Source organism: Eimeria tenella, genomic scaffold (genome assembly GCF_000499545.2).
Source record: "Eimeria tenella Houghton genomic scaffold, Eth_scaff70, whole genome shotgun sequence".
NCBI classification, from domain to species: Eukaryota; Apicomplexa; class Conoidasida; order Eucoccidiorida; family Eimeriidae; genus Eimeria; species Eimeria tenella.
Genome location: NW_013543440.1, coordinates 155,762 through 168,818, shown reverse-complemented (window position 1 = coordinate 168,818; position 13,057 = coordinate 155,762). Strand labels below are relative to the sequence as shown.

The following is a 13,057-nucleotide window of genomic DNA, read 5'->3' as shown; positions in this document are numbered from 1 at the left end:
GCAGCACCTCCAGCAGCACCTCCAGCAGCAGCAAGACGAACGCGACCAGCAAGACATACTCGCAACCGCCCTCAGGGGCGCTGACGCAGCAGCAACTCGGAACGCCTTCTTCGGCGCCGTGGGCGCCCAAACAGCAGCAGCAGCAGCTGCTGCTGCTGCTGCTGCAGCTGCCAGAAACGGCGCCTCCTCCCCGCCGTATGCCCTGCAGCCACAGCCGCAGCAGCCGCAGCCGCAGCCGCAGCCGCAGCCGCAGCAGCAGCAGCAGCAGCAGCAGCGGCTGCTGCCCGAGTTCAGCGACAGCCTGTGGCCCAAGGGCGCAGCTCAAAGCTTCTCGCTCGGCAGCAGCGGACAGCAACAGTCCTCCGAAGCTTCCTTTAGTCAGGAGCTGAAAGAGCTCAGCGTGCTGCTGCAGCAAGACACGCAGCAGCAGCAGCAGCTGCTGATGCTCCTGCAGCAGCTCGAAGCAGAACAGACCAACACCCCTCGCGGCCGCGTCTTCTTCTCAGCTGAGCTCCCAGGGGAGCCCTACGATGAAGCTGAGGCAGCTTTGCACAGGAACACCATCATGAACAGCAGCAGCAGCAGCAGCAGCAGCGGGGGCTGCAGCAGCAGCAACGGCAGCAGCGGCAACAGCGGCAACAGCGGCAGCAGCGCGGGCAGCAGCAACGGCGGGCTGGCGCAGCAGCGGCGCAGCCGCAGCAAACTCAAAGCTGCTCCTGCTGCTGCAGTGAGCGATCACGTGAGCGGCGCTGGGAACCTTGGGGTGTCTGTACACCCCACAGCCTTCGGGGACTCTCTGGCGTCCTTCGAAGGCAGCCCCTCCCCAGCAGCAGCAGCAGCAGCAGCAGCTGGGCCCCCAGCAGCAGCAGCAGCAGCAGCAGCAGCAGCAGCAGCAGCAAGCGAGGGCTCGGAACTCCCTGTGAACCTGCATGCATTGACCACCAACTACACTATTGCTGCGCAGTACCTGCAGGTGCTGCAGCTTCTGGCAGTGCAGCGGCAAATAATGGAGCTGACGGAGAGTCTGAAGACAACAGACCTGCAAACAGCAGCAGCAGCAGCAGCAACGGGAGCAGCAGCAGCAGCAGGGCGGGCGCCGGGAGCGGAGGCCGGGGGCTTCTCTGGGTCTGCTGCAGCAGCAGCAGCAGCAGCGTTGTCCAGCTGCTTCGGGGGCAAAATGGAGGCGCAGTCGCTTTTGAATCAGCAGCTGATTTTGCGGCTAGCAGCAGAAGCAGGTTTGTCTAGTGCTTTCCAAACAGGAAGCCCCAGCAGCAACGGAGCTGCTGCTGCTGCTGCTGCTTCTTCTGTGTCGCTGCTGGGCGAGCTCGAGCGAAAGGTCTCGGCGCTGGAGTGCCTCGTGGTGGGGAACCGTCCGGCGGGCCGGCTGCAGCAGCAAACAGCAGCAGCAGCAGCTGCTGCTGCTGCTGCGGCGGGCAGCAGCAGCAGCGGCGCCGCGCTCACGTCGGCGGCCGCCGCCAAGCGCAAGGCCGAACTCAGCAGCAGCTGCAGCAGCAGCAGCGGCAAGCAGCTGGCGCTGAGCTGCTTGACCCCCGAAAGCCCCGTCGATGACTTCGATTCTGCTGCTGCTTCTTCTTGCTGCTCTGCTTCTTCTTCTTCTTCTGCATGCAACACTCCAGACTCTCTGGGCGGCGAGCGGCTGCTGCTGCTGTCTTCGCTGTGGCAGCCGCTGCCCCCGGCGGAGGGCCTTGCGGGGAAGCTGAAGGAGTAGCGGCCCGCAGCCCCCGCTGCTGCTGCTGCTGCTGCTGCTGCAGCGCGGGGCGGGCCAGGGCCCTGAATGCAGACATTTTGAGCTGATTTGACAGCAGTCTTCTTCTGCCTTTGTCCATTCGCGTTCACACAGGTGGCGTTTGAAGTGCAAATTTTTGGGATTTGTTTGGCCGCAGACAAGAGGGATTTCAAGCCGTCCAGCTCCGTGCTGCAGCAAAAGAGGGGCAGCAGCAGCAGCAAAGCCGCGGCAGCAAAGCCGCAGCAGCAGCAGTGAAACCTGCAGCAGCAGAACTGCAGCAGCAGAACTGCAGCAAAAGCTGCAGCAACAGCAGCAGCAGCTGCAGCGGCAGCAGCGACACCTGCAGCAGCAGCAGCAGCAGCAGCAGCACGGAGTAACAGGGGCCCGCGAGCAGCTGCTGCTGCCCAAGCCGTTTGAGGGAAACTTTTGGGATTTTGAAGAAAGAAATTCGCAGGCGGGTCCCTGCTGCAGGTGTTCAGGTGTACGTACAGTGCACGTTTGTGCCACTTTCGCATTCGGCGCTTTTGCTTTCTTCCCGAAAGCACTCAGCACACGAGACCCTGCTGCAGCAGCAGCAGCAGCAGCTGCTGCTGCTGCTGCTGCTGAAGACGTGCTCCGGGCAGTGAAGCGGGCACGCACTGAGCACAAGAAGAGCCTTCGGAGCGGCGAAGTGGCGGGGTGTCGGAGAAAGTGAAGAGCATTTAAATCGAGAAAGTGCATTTAAATTCATTTAAATCTATTTATATTTCCAAATTTATTTAATTTATTTCTTCCACTGTTTCTTATGTGGCGCGGACCATTTGAAAGAACTCGAGGCGCCCTGCGGACCTCCGGCGCGGGGATTTGCCGAGTGTACGTACACCCCACAGCCCGCTTCGCGTTTGCAAGGTCCAGCAGCATTTGCATGCAGCTGCTGCAACTGCAGCAGCTGCATGCAGCCATTTACAGCTGCAGCAGCTGCACGCAGCCATTTACAACCGCAGCAGCTGCACGCAGCTGTTTATAACTGCAGCAGCTGCACGCAGCTCTTCGCAGCTGCAGCACGTGCATGCAGCTGTTCACAGCTGCAGCAGCTGCATGCAGCTACTTGCAGCTGCAGCAGCTGCATGCAGCTGTTTACAACTGCAGCAGCTGCATGCAGCTATTTATGACTGCAGCACCTGCACGCAGCTATTTATGACTGCAGCACTTGCATGCAGCAAATCCTAACTGCAGCACTTGCATGCACCATTCAGCTGCAGCATGCATGCAGCTGTTCCTAACTGCAGCACCTGCATGCAGCTGTTTACAGCTGCAGCACTTGCGTGCAGCTTGCATGCAGCTGCTTACAACTGCAGCACTTGCATGCAGCGCTTGCATGCAGCTTGCATGCAGCTGCTTACAACTGCAGCACTTGCATGCAGCTATTTATAACTCCAGGTAATTCCGGGGCCCCCCGCCGAGCGGCTCTCGAGGCCCCACTCTTCCATAACAAAGCCTCTTCAAATTTGCCAATCGCGCACTTCTTCCATCGCTACCCAGCTAGCTAGCTAGCTAGCCAGCTAGCTATCTAGCTAGCCAGCTAGCTAGCCAGCTAGCTGGCTAGCTGGAGATATTGCTTGTTGCCAGGCAGCGGCTGTGTTAGGTGCTAGCGAGACAGTCCTACTTCTGAACAGCTAGCCAGCAGCGACCGAGGCCCAGTTAGGCAGCTGAGTGGCACTGGGTTACAGCTAGCTGTGGCTAGCTACGACAGCTAGCTGTCACAGCTAGCTGTGCAGGATAGCTGCGGCCAGCTGTGGCTATCTGCCACAACTAGCTGTGGCTAGCTTTAGCAGCTAGATGTGACCGCTGGCTGTGCGTAGGTGTGACAGCTAGCTGTGGCTAGTTGCGACAGCTAGCTGTGGCGGGTAGCCGTGGCTAGCTGTGGCTAGCTGTGACAGCTCGCGGTGGCTAGCTGTGACTGTTACGCTAGCTGCGGCAAGCTGTGACAGCTAGCCGTGGCTAGCTGCGACAGCTAGCTGTGACAGTTGGCTGTGGCTAGCTGGGACGGCTAGCTGTGGCTAGCTGCAACAGCTAGCTGTGGCTAGCTACGACAGCCGTCTGTGGCTAGCTGTGACGGCTAGCTGGAGCTGGCTAGCTACGTGGCGAGCTAGCTAGCTGAGTACTGATAACATGAAGTGCAAGGATTGCGGCAGGCCGAAGATGCGCACGTGCCTATTGCTACGTTTCTGCTGCTGCTGCTGCTGCTGCTGATTTAAGAACTTGTATTGCAGAGGTAGTAATTCAAACTTGCTGCCTGAGCTGCGCTGCAGCTGGGGTGTCTGTGCACCCGTTGGGGTGTACAGACAGCAGAAAGAAACAGCCAAGAGCTGCAGGAAAGAAATTACTCTTTAGAAAGTTCTCCAGAATATTTTTAAAAGACCTGTTGGCTCTCTGAGTTTGTAAAGAAGAAGAAGTATCAGCTTAATAGAATAGAGCAGCCGAGCTCCTGCTGCTGCTGCTATTCTCTCGCTGCTGCTGCGGCTCTCTTGCTGCTGCTGCTGCTCTCCTTATGCTGCTCTCCTTATGCTGCTCTCCGTATGCTGCTGCTGTTCTCTTACTGCTGCTGCTGTTCTCTTACTGCTGCTGCTATTCTGTTCCTGCTGCTGCCAGAATGAGAGCCCCAGCAGCTCCCGCTGCCCCAAGCAGCACTGTGTCAACTTCAAAAGGCTTTTCGTGAATACCTGCAGCAAAAGGGTCTAGGCCACTTTTCAGATTTGCTGCTGGGTCTTCTGGAGCAGCTCTTATTTGCTTGAGACTCAGCCGCGAGAAAGTAAGGTTCTCGCGCGCTGTCAATTGTCACCTGCTGCTGCTGCTGCTGCTGCTGCTGCAGGAGCAGCAGCAGTGGGAGCGGCTGCCGCTCGTTCACTCGTCTTCATCGAGTTTGTCGAGGAAGAAAGTGTAGGCAAGAGTGTCTAAAGGAAGGAAAAGGCGGGGAGAAACACTTTCTTCATTTTCTTCCGAAGGCACTGTAGGACCTGCACGGCCTGCACGAGCAGCGAGGGTGAGGCTGCAGCAGGCCAGCAGAAACACGAGAAAGCGCAGCATTATTGCTGGAAAGCGAAGCAAATTCGACCTGAAAGGGATTAATTCAACGAAATATTCCACACTTCAAAAAGAAACAATTCAGAACAAACAGAACTGATGTTTCCGCAGTTTCAGAAATAGAAGTGTCATTGAAGCGGGCGTGGACTGCGATAGGTGACCATCCGCAGTGTCTGTACACGGTGTGCAAACCAGCTGGTCCTGACATAAAGTGACGGAAATAGACAAAATTGAAGAGAAAAATCAATTTTAAAATAGATTTTACCTATTTATTTTCTTTTATCTTTCATTTTTCCCCCAGAGTTGACAGACTATGCTACCGTGAGGGCAGTTTCTCCTCAACTCCTCTCTGCCTTCCATTTCATTTCACAACCCCTTGACCAGAAGGACCCTGAAACTTCAGCGCTGAGCCCCAAACTCAAACTTCAGAGATTTTTGACTTTTTAGACTTTTTCTTTTTCTTTTCTCCTTTGAAATGCCTCAGTTTCAATTTAGTTTGAACCTACATAGCCCTAAATGCATTTCCCAGCCAGCGGGCAGATCAACAGGGCTCGAAAAAGTCAAATATCTCCTTCGCAGCCTATGCTTTAGGGTTTAAGGTTAAGGGCTTAGGGTTTAGGGTTTAAGATTTATATTTTTGATATTAATTTGCAATCTTCTCGAAGACTCCGTACCACCACGTGCAGCCTCGGTGCACACAGCAAGAGCTGCGCCTCAGGGCTGCTGCACAGCTGCTACAAGTTGCTGCCAATTTAAAACAAAAACGAAAAATAACTTTTAATTTAAACAAGTAATTGCTGCAGCAGAGCAGCAGCTGGATTGCGCCCCTCAGGGTCACCTGCAGCAAAAGCCCCTAGCAGCAAAAATGAAGTCCTTTTGCTGCAGCAGCTGCAGCAGCAAATGCACGAAAATTCGTGCAGCAAATTTCGCACTTTTGCTTCTTGGCTTCGGCTCAAGCAGCAGGCCAAAGCAAATGAACTAGCAAAGAAAGTAGCAGCAAATGAAGCAATTAAACTGAGTTATAATTGAATATAAATTGTATTATAATTGAATTTAAATTAAAATTAAATTAAATTTTAATTTTAAATCGAGCTAAAGCTTTTTAAATTGCGCCAAGTGCTTCTTCAAAAGGCCCGGTCTCGAGGCAGAGTGGCGTAGAAGTCCCCCAGGAGGTTTTCGCAGAACTCTGCGACGGAAAATGCGAAAAGAGAAATGGAAATAAAAAAGAAAAACGAAAAAGATTAGCAGCAGCAGCAGCACTTTAAATGAACTAGAAGGGGAAAGGAGAATTAAAAGAAAAAGAAAAAAAAAACAAAAAAAAACGAAAAAAGAATCCAAGAGACACGAAACAAACTGCAGCAATCTTCCAAGTTTCGATTAATTTATATTTCCTTTTTTTAACTCTAAATAAAGACTTTTGAGGCTTTCGAGCTGCTGCCGTCGACCCTGCGGTGTACGTACACCGCAGCTGCGCACCTGGGACGGAAAAGAGCAGCGAGAAAGTTTTGGGAGAACTCAAAAGGTTTTGAACTGCTCGAGGGTCCGGGGCAAAGCGCGCGAACTCCTTGGCCAGCAGCCCGGCGGGCTCGAGCTGCGGAAACAGCAGCACAAGGGGCTCGCTGCTGCTGCTGCTGCTGCTGCTGCTGCTGCTGCTGCTGCTGGCTTTGGGCCGCGGCAGGTGTGGGGCCCCATAACGCAAGTGCAAATTTAAGGCCAGAAAAGGTGCATGCAAACTGCTGCATGCAGCCCCGGACAGGGCCAGCAAGTGGGGCTTTTGGCAAAGTTTGAAATTCCTTTTTTAGACTTTTTTGAAAAGAATTTTGTATTCTAATCTTCTTAAATGCCCCGGGATTTGCAGCTTAAGGGCAGGAAAAGAGGAAGAAGAAAGGAAATAAGTGCAGGAACAACTGCTTCAAACCCTAAACCCTAAACCCTAAACCCTAGGACTTAGACGGACGTCGGCCTCCGGTTGCGTGGCTTTGAGTTCGTGGGTGAAGTAAATCATCTTTTCGTAAAGAGACATCACCTGGGATAGAAATAAAAACAAAAAAATAGTTTTTTGGAGTTAATTAATTTATTTTATTTCAATGAATAAATCACCATCCAAAAGTACATAACTTGTGGCTCTTCTCCATTTCATAATTCGTAAATCCTTCTTGAACAATTTACTCTTCCTAAAATGCTTTAAAATGCAAAAACCTAAATTCAAATATTCACAAATCGCATAAAATTGGGGTGTATGTACAGATCGTGCCGCTGCGAGACCTGCTTGGCAACTTCTTCTTCCGTCATTTCATTTTCGCCTTCTTCGAATTTCATTTCCAAGAACTCTTTGGGACGCAAAGACCAGTAAGTTGGCATTAGCCTGTAAGTGCGCTGTTCAAGAACAAAGCAGCAGCAGCAGCAGCAGCAGCAGAATTAAGACAAAAAGAAGTCTTTATCAGCTTGTCTCCAACTCGAGAGCAGCAGAAACTTGTGGCAGAAAACTGGAAGCTGGTGCTGCAGCACTAATTAACAAAATAAGTTTTAATTCAAAAATTAAAAATAACTTTAAAAAAAATTCACGAAAACAAACTCCAAAGAAAAGAAACACTAAATAAATGAAAGCAGAAGATGAAATTCCACTTTCGAACGAGTGCAGCAGGGGCTGTACGTACACCCCAAGCAGTGAAACTGGAAACACGAATTAAATTGGAAATTCAGAATTAAAATTAAAATTTTAAATTGGCAATTGTCAATTGTAATTTTTATTTTAATCCTGCATGCAAGAAAAGAAATAATCGGCAAAAAGGCAAAGAAAGCAAGAGGCTGGAGATGCATTAATGAAATGAATTGCTGCTGCATACAGACTTGCAAAAGGATGCAAATTCAAATTCAGGAAAAGAGGAAAAACGGAGTTTGAAGTTCTTCAGTTGAGATTCTGCTGCTGCTGTTCTGCTGCTGCTGCTGGCTGCGTGCAGGCTGGCTCTCGCTGCTGGTGCTGCTGCTGCTGCTGCTGCTCGCTGAAGAGCAGCTCGTTTGCAAGGTCTTACGCAATCTGAAAAGAACAAAACCAATCCTTGCTTCACTTTCTGAGACTGACACAAAGTGTCGAGCCAGCGCATGCAGTTCATTACGCCCGACGTGAGGCCCTGAAAACAAAAATGCAAAAAAAATGAAATAAATGAAAAAATGAAAAAAGTGGCGCCGCCGCCCCCTCTGGGGTGTACGTACCGGGGTGTACGTACACCTGAAAGCGGTGCGCAGGTGCTCCGAAAGAGTGGAAGGGACCTCTAATTAAATGAATGCTTTTAAAATTGAATATATTTAATTCAATTAACATAATTAATTCGAAAACAACTTACTTCCAGCAGCAAAATCGCAAAGTTCGCCATGTACAGCCCAATGCCACTTATGGCCTTTGCCGAGTTCTCTGCTGCTCTCGCTCTGAGTCCTTCTGCATGCAAAGTTTGAAGTTTTTTAAATTCAAATTAAAGTATTTCTTTTATTAAAATGAATAAATGCAGCACGTCTTTTGAATCAAATAAGCAAAACAACTCAGGCGCTGCTGCTGATTCAAACACAGAAAAGAGCCCAAGTTAATTGCTGCTGTCTGCAGCAAAAAGAGCCACAAGATTTGCTGCAGCAAACAAATGCCCAGCCAGCTGCAGCAGACAGCGCGGCCAGCTGCAGCTGCAGCAGCAGCAGCAGCAGCAGCTTTCAGCTGCTGCGAGCAGCCGCGCAGCAAAGCTGAAAGCAATTCACTTGAAAATAAACTTGGAAGGATAAGAGCCACCCAAAGCAAACGAAGTCTCTTGCTTATGCAGAAGCGGCAGCAACAGAAGCAGCAGCAGCAGCAGAAATGTTACCATTAGTGCTGTTGCAAGCTTTTGTGCTTTAAGTTCAAGGAAAGAGCTCGTTTAAGTGCTTGGAATGCGCAGGGAAATAAAATCTGAATTATTATATGTGTGTGATAAAATATAATTATATACAAATATATATAAATAATATTTGAAGTTTAATTTCAATTATCAAAACGAAATTTCAAGTTGCAGCTGATAACTAATAAAGTGCAAGAAAGTTGAAGAGCAAATTAAGATTTTGGATTTAAGCTGTTCAGTTATTGAAAATAAAAGAATAAATAAAATAAAAAGTTAATAAATGTGCTGGAAATGGCTTTAGAAAAATATAGTTGTGGGGAACTTGACAGAAAGCCTCGTGCACAGGAATCTTCAGGTGTACCTACAGCCGAAGGCTGACATGGGGAATCTGGGAATTGATGAAATGCATGAGGAAAGCCGCGGGAAATAGGGGAATTATGAAGTTAAATTAAAATATAATTTATCTATTTATCTTTATTTATATTTATTTATTTGCTGAGACTCAAACTTACCTTCCAAAGCATTAAATTGAGGGTCTGAGTCATCCGCAGTCAACACAAGCAGCAGCCGCGCCTTCCACGGCTGCACAGAAACAAACTTCAAACAAAACAATTATAATTTCTATTTCAATTTTAATTTTAATTTTAATTTTAATTTTGTTGTTTTGCTGCTGTGGCTCCCGTTGAAGCAGCAGCAGCTGCTGCGCTGCTGCTGGCAGATATTCAAAAGTTGCAGCTGCTGAGAGTGGAAAGTCTTTGCAAATTAAAACGTCAAAAGAAATTCCATTTACTTTTCGTTTTCATGCAGATTGTTTCTTTCTTTTTTCCGCTTTTCTTCATCTTTTCCACCCCATATACATACAGATATAATATGATTTATATATGATATTTTTATATATCTATTCGTGTATATATATATATATATATACATATATATATATATATGTACATATACATATATATACATATATACATATATAAGTACATATTAGTGGGTACAGCTGCATGCAAGTTTAACAGAAGTATCTGAGCAGTGCGGTTTGAGGGGAATTGTGTTTGTGTGCATGCGTTTTTAATATTTTATATTTATGGAAAATCATTTATAATTAACTGGCGGTGTTTTGCTGCTGCTGGAATGCCTCTGCTGCAGCTGCTGCGGTGTATCTGCAGCAAAAGCTGCACTGCTGTTGGCACTTGACACTTTTTGCAGAGAATTGTTCAATATCTGCCGTATTTATTCTCTCTTTTGCATTTAAATAAACAATTTTTGTTGCCAAATTAATTTAGTTCTCCAATAAAGTGATTTGATTTGGAAAAACTCGAAAAAATTGCAAACCAATTTGCTGAATTGAATCCAGGGCGCTGTGTCTTGAACAGCAGACGACAAGATACGGATTTTCCACCATTTACTGGTCTTTTAAGCCTTTATTGTATTTAAATTTGATATTTATTTTCTTTTATTTAATTTTAATTTCAAGAAATGTACATTTGCAGCATAGGACTCCTTGATCACGTCCAGATAGGATTTCAAGTTTTCGACGGCTCGCGGATCGCCCGAAACTTCCGCCATTTTCCCTTTTGCCAATTAGAGGATCGAAATGAGAAATTAAAACATTTTTAATTTCTTTATTTATATTTCAAATTAATTTAATTCAACTCCGTCGGCTCAAGGCGGCCCCGCATCGATTCAGATCCTGCAGCAGCAGAATCTGCCGCGGCAAGCTGCGCCGCTATTGCGGGAAAGCCCCCTAATTAGCGGCTAATTGCAAAATAGCTGCACCCTAAGCCTTGCATTTTAAACCATAATGAATAATTAATAAATTTTAATTCCTAAACTCTGAAGGGTAAGCCAAAAGAAAGCAGCAATGACGCGTTTCGTGAGCAGCTGCTGCATCTGCTGCTGTCGTCTGGAACTGCTGCAGCGCGACGCAGCAGAAATCAAGTACAACTCGGGGAAACACCGGCACAATTAACAGTTAATTTTGTTTTGTTTCACCTTTTTCTGAATTTCATCAAATAATATTATTTGAATTCCATCAAATAATAGCTCCTGCTCCCAAGGCTCTTCGTGAAACCACTGCGGCAGATGCAGCTCCAGCCACTTCAAGGCGAGCGCCTGCGCCACTTTGTGCCGATCTGACGTTCAAAAGCAAAAACTAATTAAAATAAAAAAAAAGATTTAATTATATTATTTAAGGCGAAACAAAAAGAAAATCCGGCTCAAATCCACACTTTTCCCATCCTGTCGTCAGCAGCTGCCCAGCTGGCTGTCTGCACAGCAGATCCAGCTACGGAAATAAAAGCTTTAGAACTCTATTTTCAAGTTATTTGTTATTTAAAATAGAAATAGTATTTCAAATAAGGTCTTTTTATCCCAAAGATCCCCTGGCCTGCGGCCAATAATTTTGAATCTGTGCAGAACTTCGCACAGAAACATGAATTCTGCAGCCCGAGGCCTCTTAAGACCTCACACAGGCCCATTTCACTTAACTTAAGAAAGCTGCAGGAGCAGCAAATCTTTCTCGTGCAGCTTTCCGCAGTTTACAGCTGCGGGGGGCTGCCCCCCCGCTGCAGCTGCTGCTGCTGCTGCTGCTGTTGCGCTGCAGCAGCGGCAAACACATATATATATTATATATGTATATATATATTATGTAATATATATGTATATATTGTATGTATAGAAAATTCATGCATAGCCTTTTTCTTGAGGGCCTAAAGGCTTTATTTGCAGAATAAGTTGAAGTAAGAAAGGGCCGAAGCTGCTGCAGCTGCTGCAGCTGCTGCAGCTTTGGCCCTTTCTTAGCAGCAGCAGCGGCTGCAGCAGCAGCAGCTGCAGCAGCAGCAGCAACTGCAGCAGCAGCAGCAGCAGCTGCTGCTGCTGCTGCAGCTAGTGCAGCTAAATGGGAACAGGGGTTGCTTTCAGGTGTACATACAGCTGCGGAGTCTGCGAGCTGAATTGAATTCTGAAAAGAACATTTGCTCGAGCATGCTGCAGCAAGTAGTTCATTTAAATTGAATTTAAATAAATGAATTCCTTTTATTTAGTTTGAATAAATAAAAGAGAAAAAAGAGGCAAGTGCAAGAAAACAAAAGCTCCTTCTTTGCTTCCAAGCAGCAGCAAATCCTTCAAAAGTTTTGCAGCTTTTTGAAGGGATCTTTTAGTGCATTAAATCCAAAACTGGAAAAGCGTCTTTTGTTTATTTCTTTTTCTCTTAATCAATTTTGGGGCTTTTTTAATTTCAACAAAGAAGAATAAAAGCTTTGCATGCATGCAGTCCAGTGCTGCAGTGCATGCAAGTGAAGCTAAAAAGCCCCATTTATTTCAAAACATTTATTTATTTATTTATTTATTTATATTTGAACAAATATATATTATATTACCTTAATAAAGTGGAGCTGCAGAAATGGGGTTTTTTTGCTTCCCGCAGCCCAGAAGCGCAGCGGAGTTTTGCTGCTGCTGCAGCAGCAGCAGCAAAATCAACCTTTGCTGCTGCTGCTGCTCCGAGCTGCTGCAGTGCCGGCTATTCAGGAAAGATGGCCTGCGGCAGCAACTGCTGTGGCTAACTTGAGCTGCTGCATGCATTCAAGCGGCAAATGCATGCAGCTGCACGCATGCAGCAGCATGCATGCAGCAGCAAGCAAAATACATTCATTTCAAACCCTAAAAAGGCGTTTCAGAGCTGCTGCTGCTATATTCGATTTTGAAATGAACAGCAGCTCTAAACCCTAAACCCTAAACCCTGCGGGTCCCCCCTTTTAAAATGAACCACTGAGGCGCAGCAGCAGCTTCTGCGGGCTAGCTGCTGCTGCTGCAGCACCAAGCAGCAAAGACAACGAGGGCTTGCTGCTAGGAGTTCCTTTTGGCCGAATCAGTTCTAACTACGAACTGGCCCTGAAGCAGCAAACGCTGCAGCAGCTGCAGCAGCTGCAGCAGCTGCTGCTGCAGCTAAAGCTGCTGCAGCTAAAGACTAAAGTGCTGCTGCTCGGGCCTTCTGAAAAGTGGCAATGTGGGGCAGCAGCAGCTGCTGCTGACTTTGCTGCTCCCGTGTCTTGTGCTGTGGGCTGTAGGCGGGCTGCTGCAGCAGCACAGGCCCTTCAGGTGTCTCGACAGTTCAACTTTGCTGCTTTTTTCATTTCTCAAGTTCTTCAAACTTTCGGGCCTTTCAAAACTGCTGCTTCCTGTCTTTTGTGCTGCTGCAGAGGAGCGCAGGGGCTATTTTGCTGCTGCAGCTCAAGCACCTTCGCCGGCTTCCCGCTGCAGGAGCCTGGCGGCTGCGGCTGCTGCCTTGTGCTTCAGCAGCAGCAGCAGCAGCAGCAGAGGGCCCCCCGGAGTTTCTGGGGACTCGTCATCTAAGACTCAGCGCCTTTTGGTGTTTTTAGTTTGCGAA

At 48.0% G+C, this 13,057-nt stretch overlaps 2 protein-coding genes across 2 annotated transcripts; one reads left to right on the top strand and one right to left on the bottom strand.

Annotated features, from left to right (window-relative positions):
- Positions 1-442: 442 nt before the first annotated feature.
- ETH_00032245 (uncharacterized protein) lies at positions 443-1,729 on the top strand (the record flags this gene model as incomplete). Its single annotated transcript, XM_013378025.1, has 1 exon — positions 443-1,729. The coding sequence occupies one exon, from the start codon at positions 443-445 to the stop codon at positions 1,727-1,729; it is 1,287 nt and encodes a 428-aa protein (XP_013233479.1).
- Positions 1,730-5,934: 4,205 nt separating this feature from the next.
- On the bottom strand, positions 5,935-10,239 carry ETH_00032240 (uncharacterized protein; the record flags this gene model as incomplete). The annotated part of the gene is made up of 8 exons (XM_013378024.1): positions 5,935-5,996; positions 6,287-6,401; positions 6,750-6,836; positions 7,076-7,186; positions 7,843-7,941; positions 8,155-8,246; positions 9,183-9,252; positions 10,156-10,239. The coding sequence occupies 8 exons, from the start codon at positions 10,237-10,239 to the stop codon at positions 5,935-5,937; spliced, it is 720 nt and encodes a 239-aa protein (XP_013233478.1).
- Positions 10,240-13,057: the final 2,818 nt, after the last annotated feature.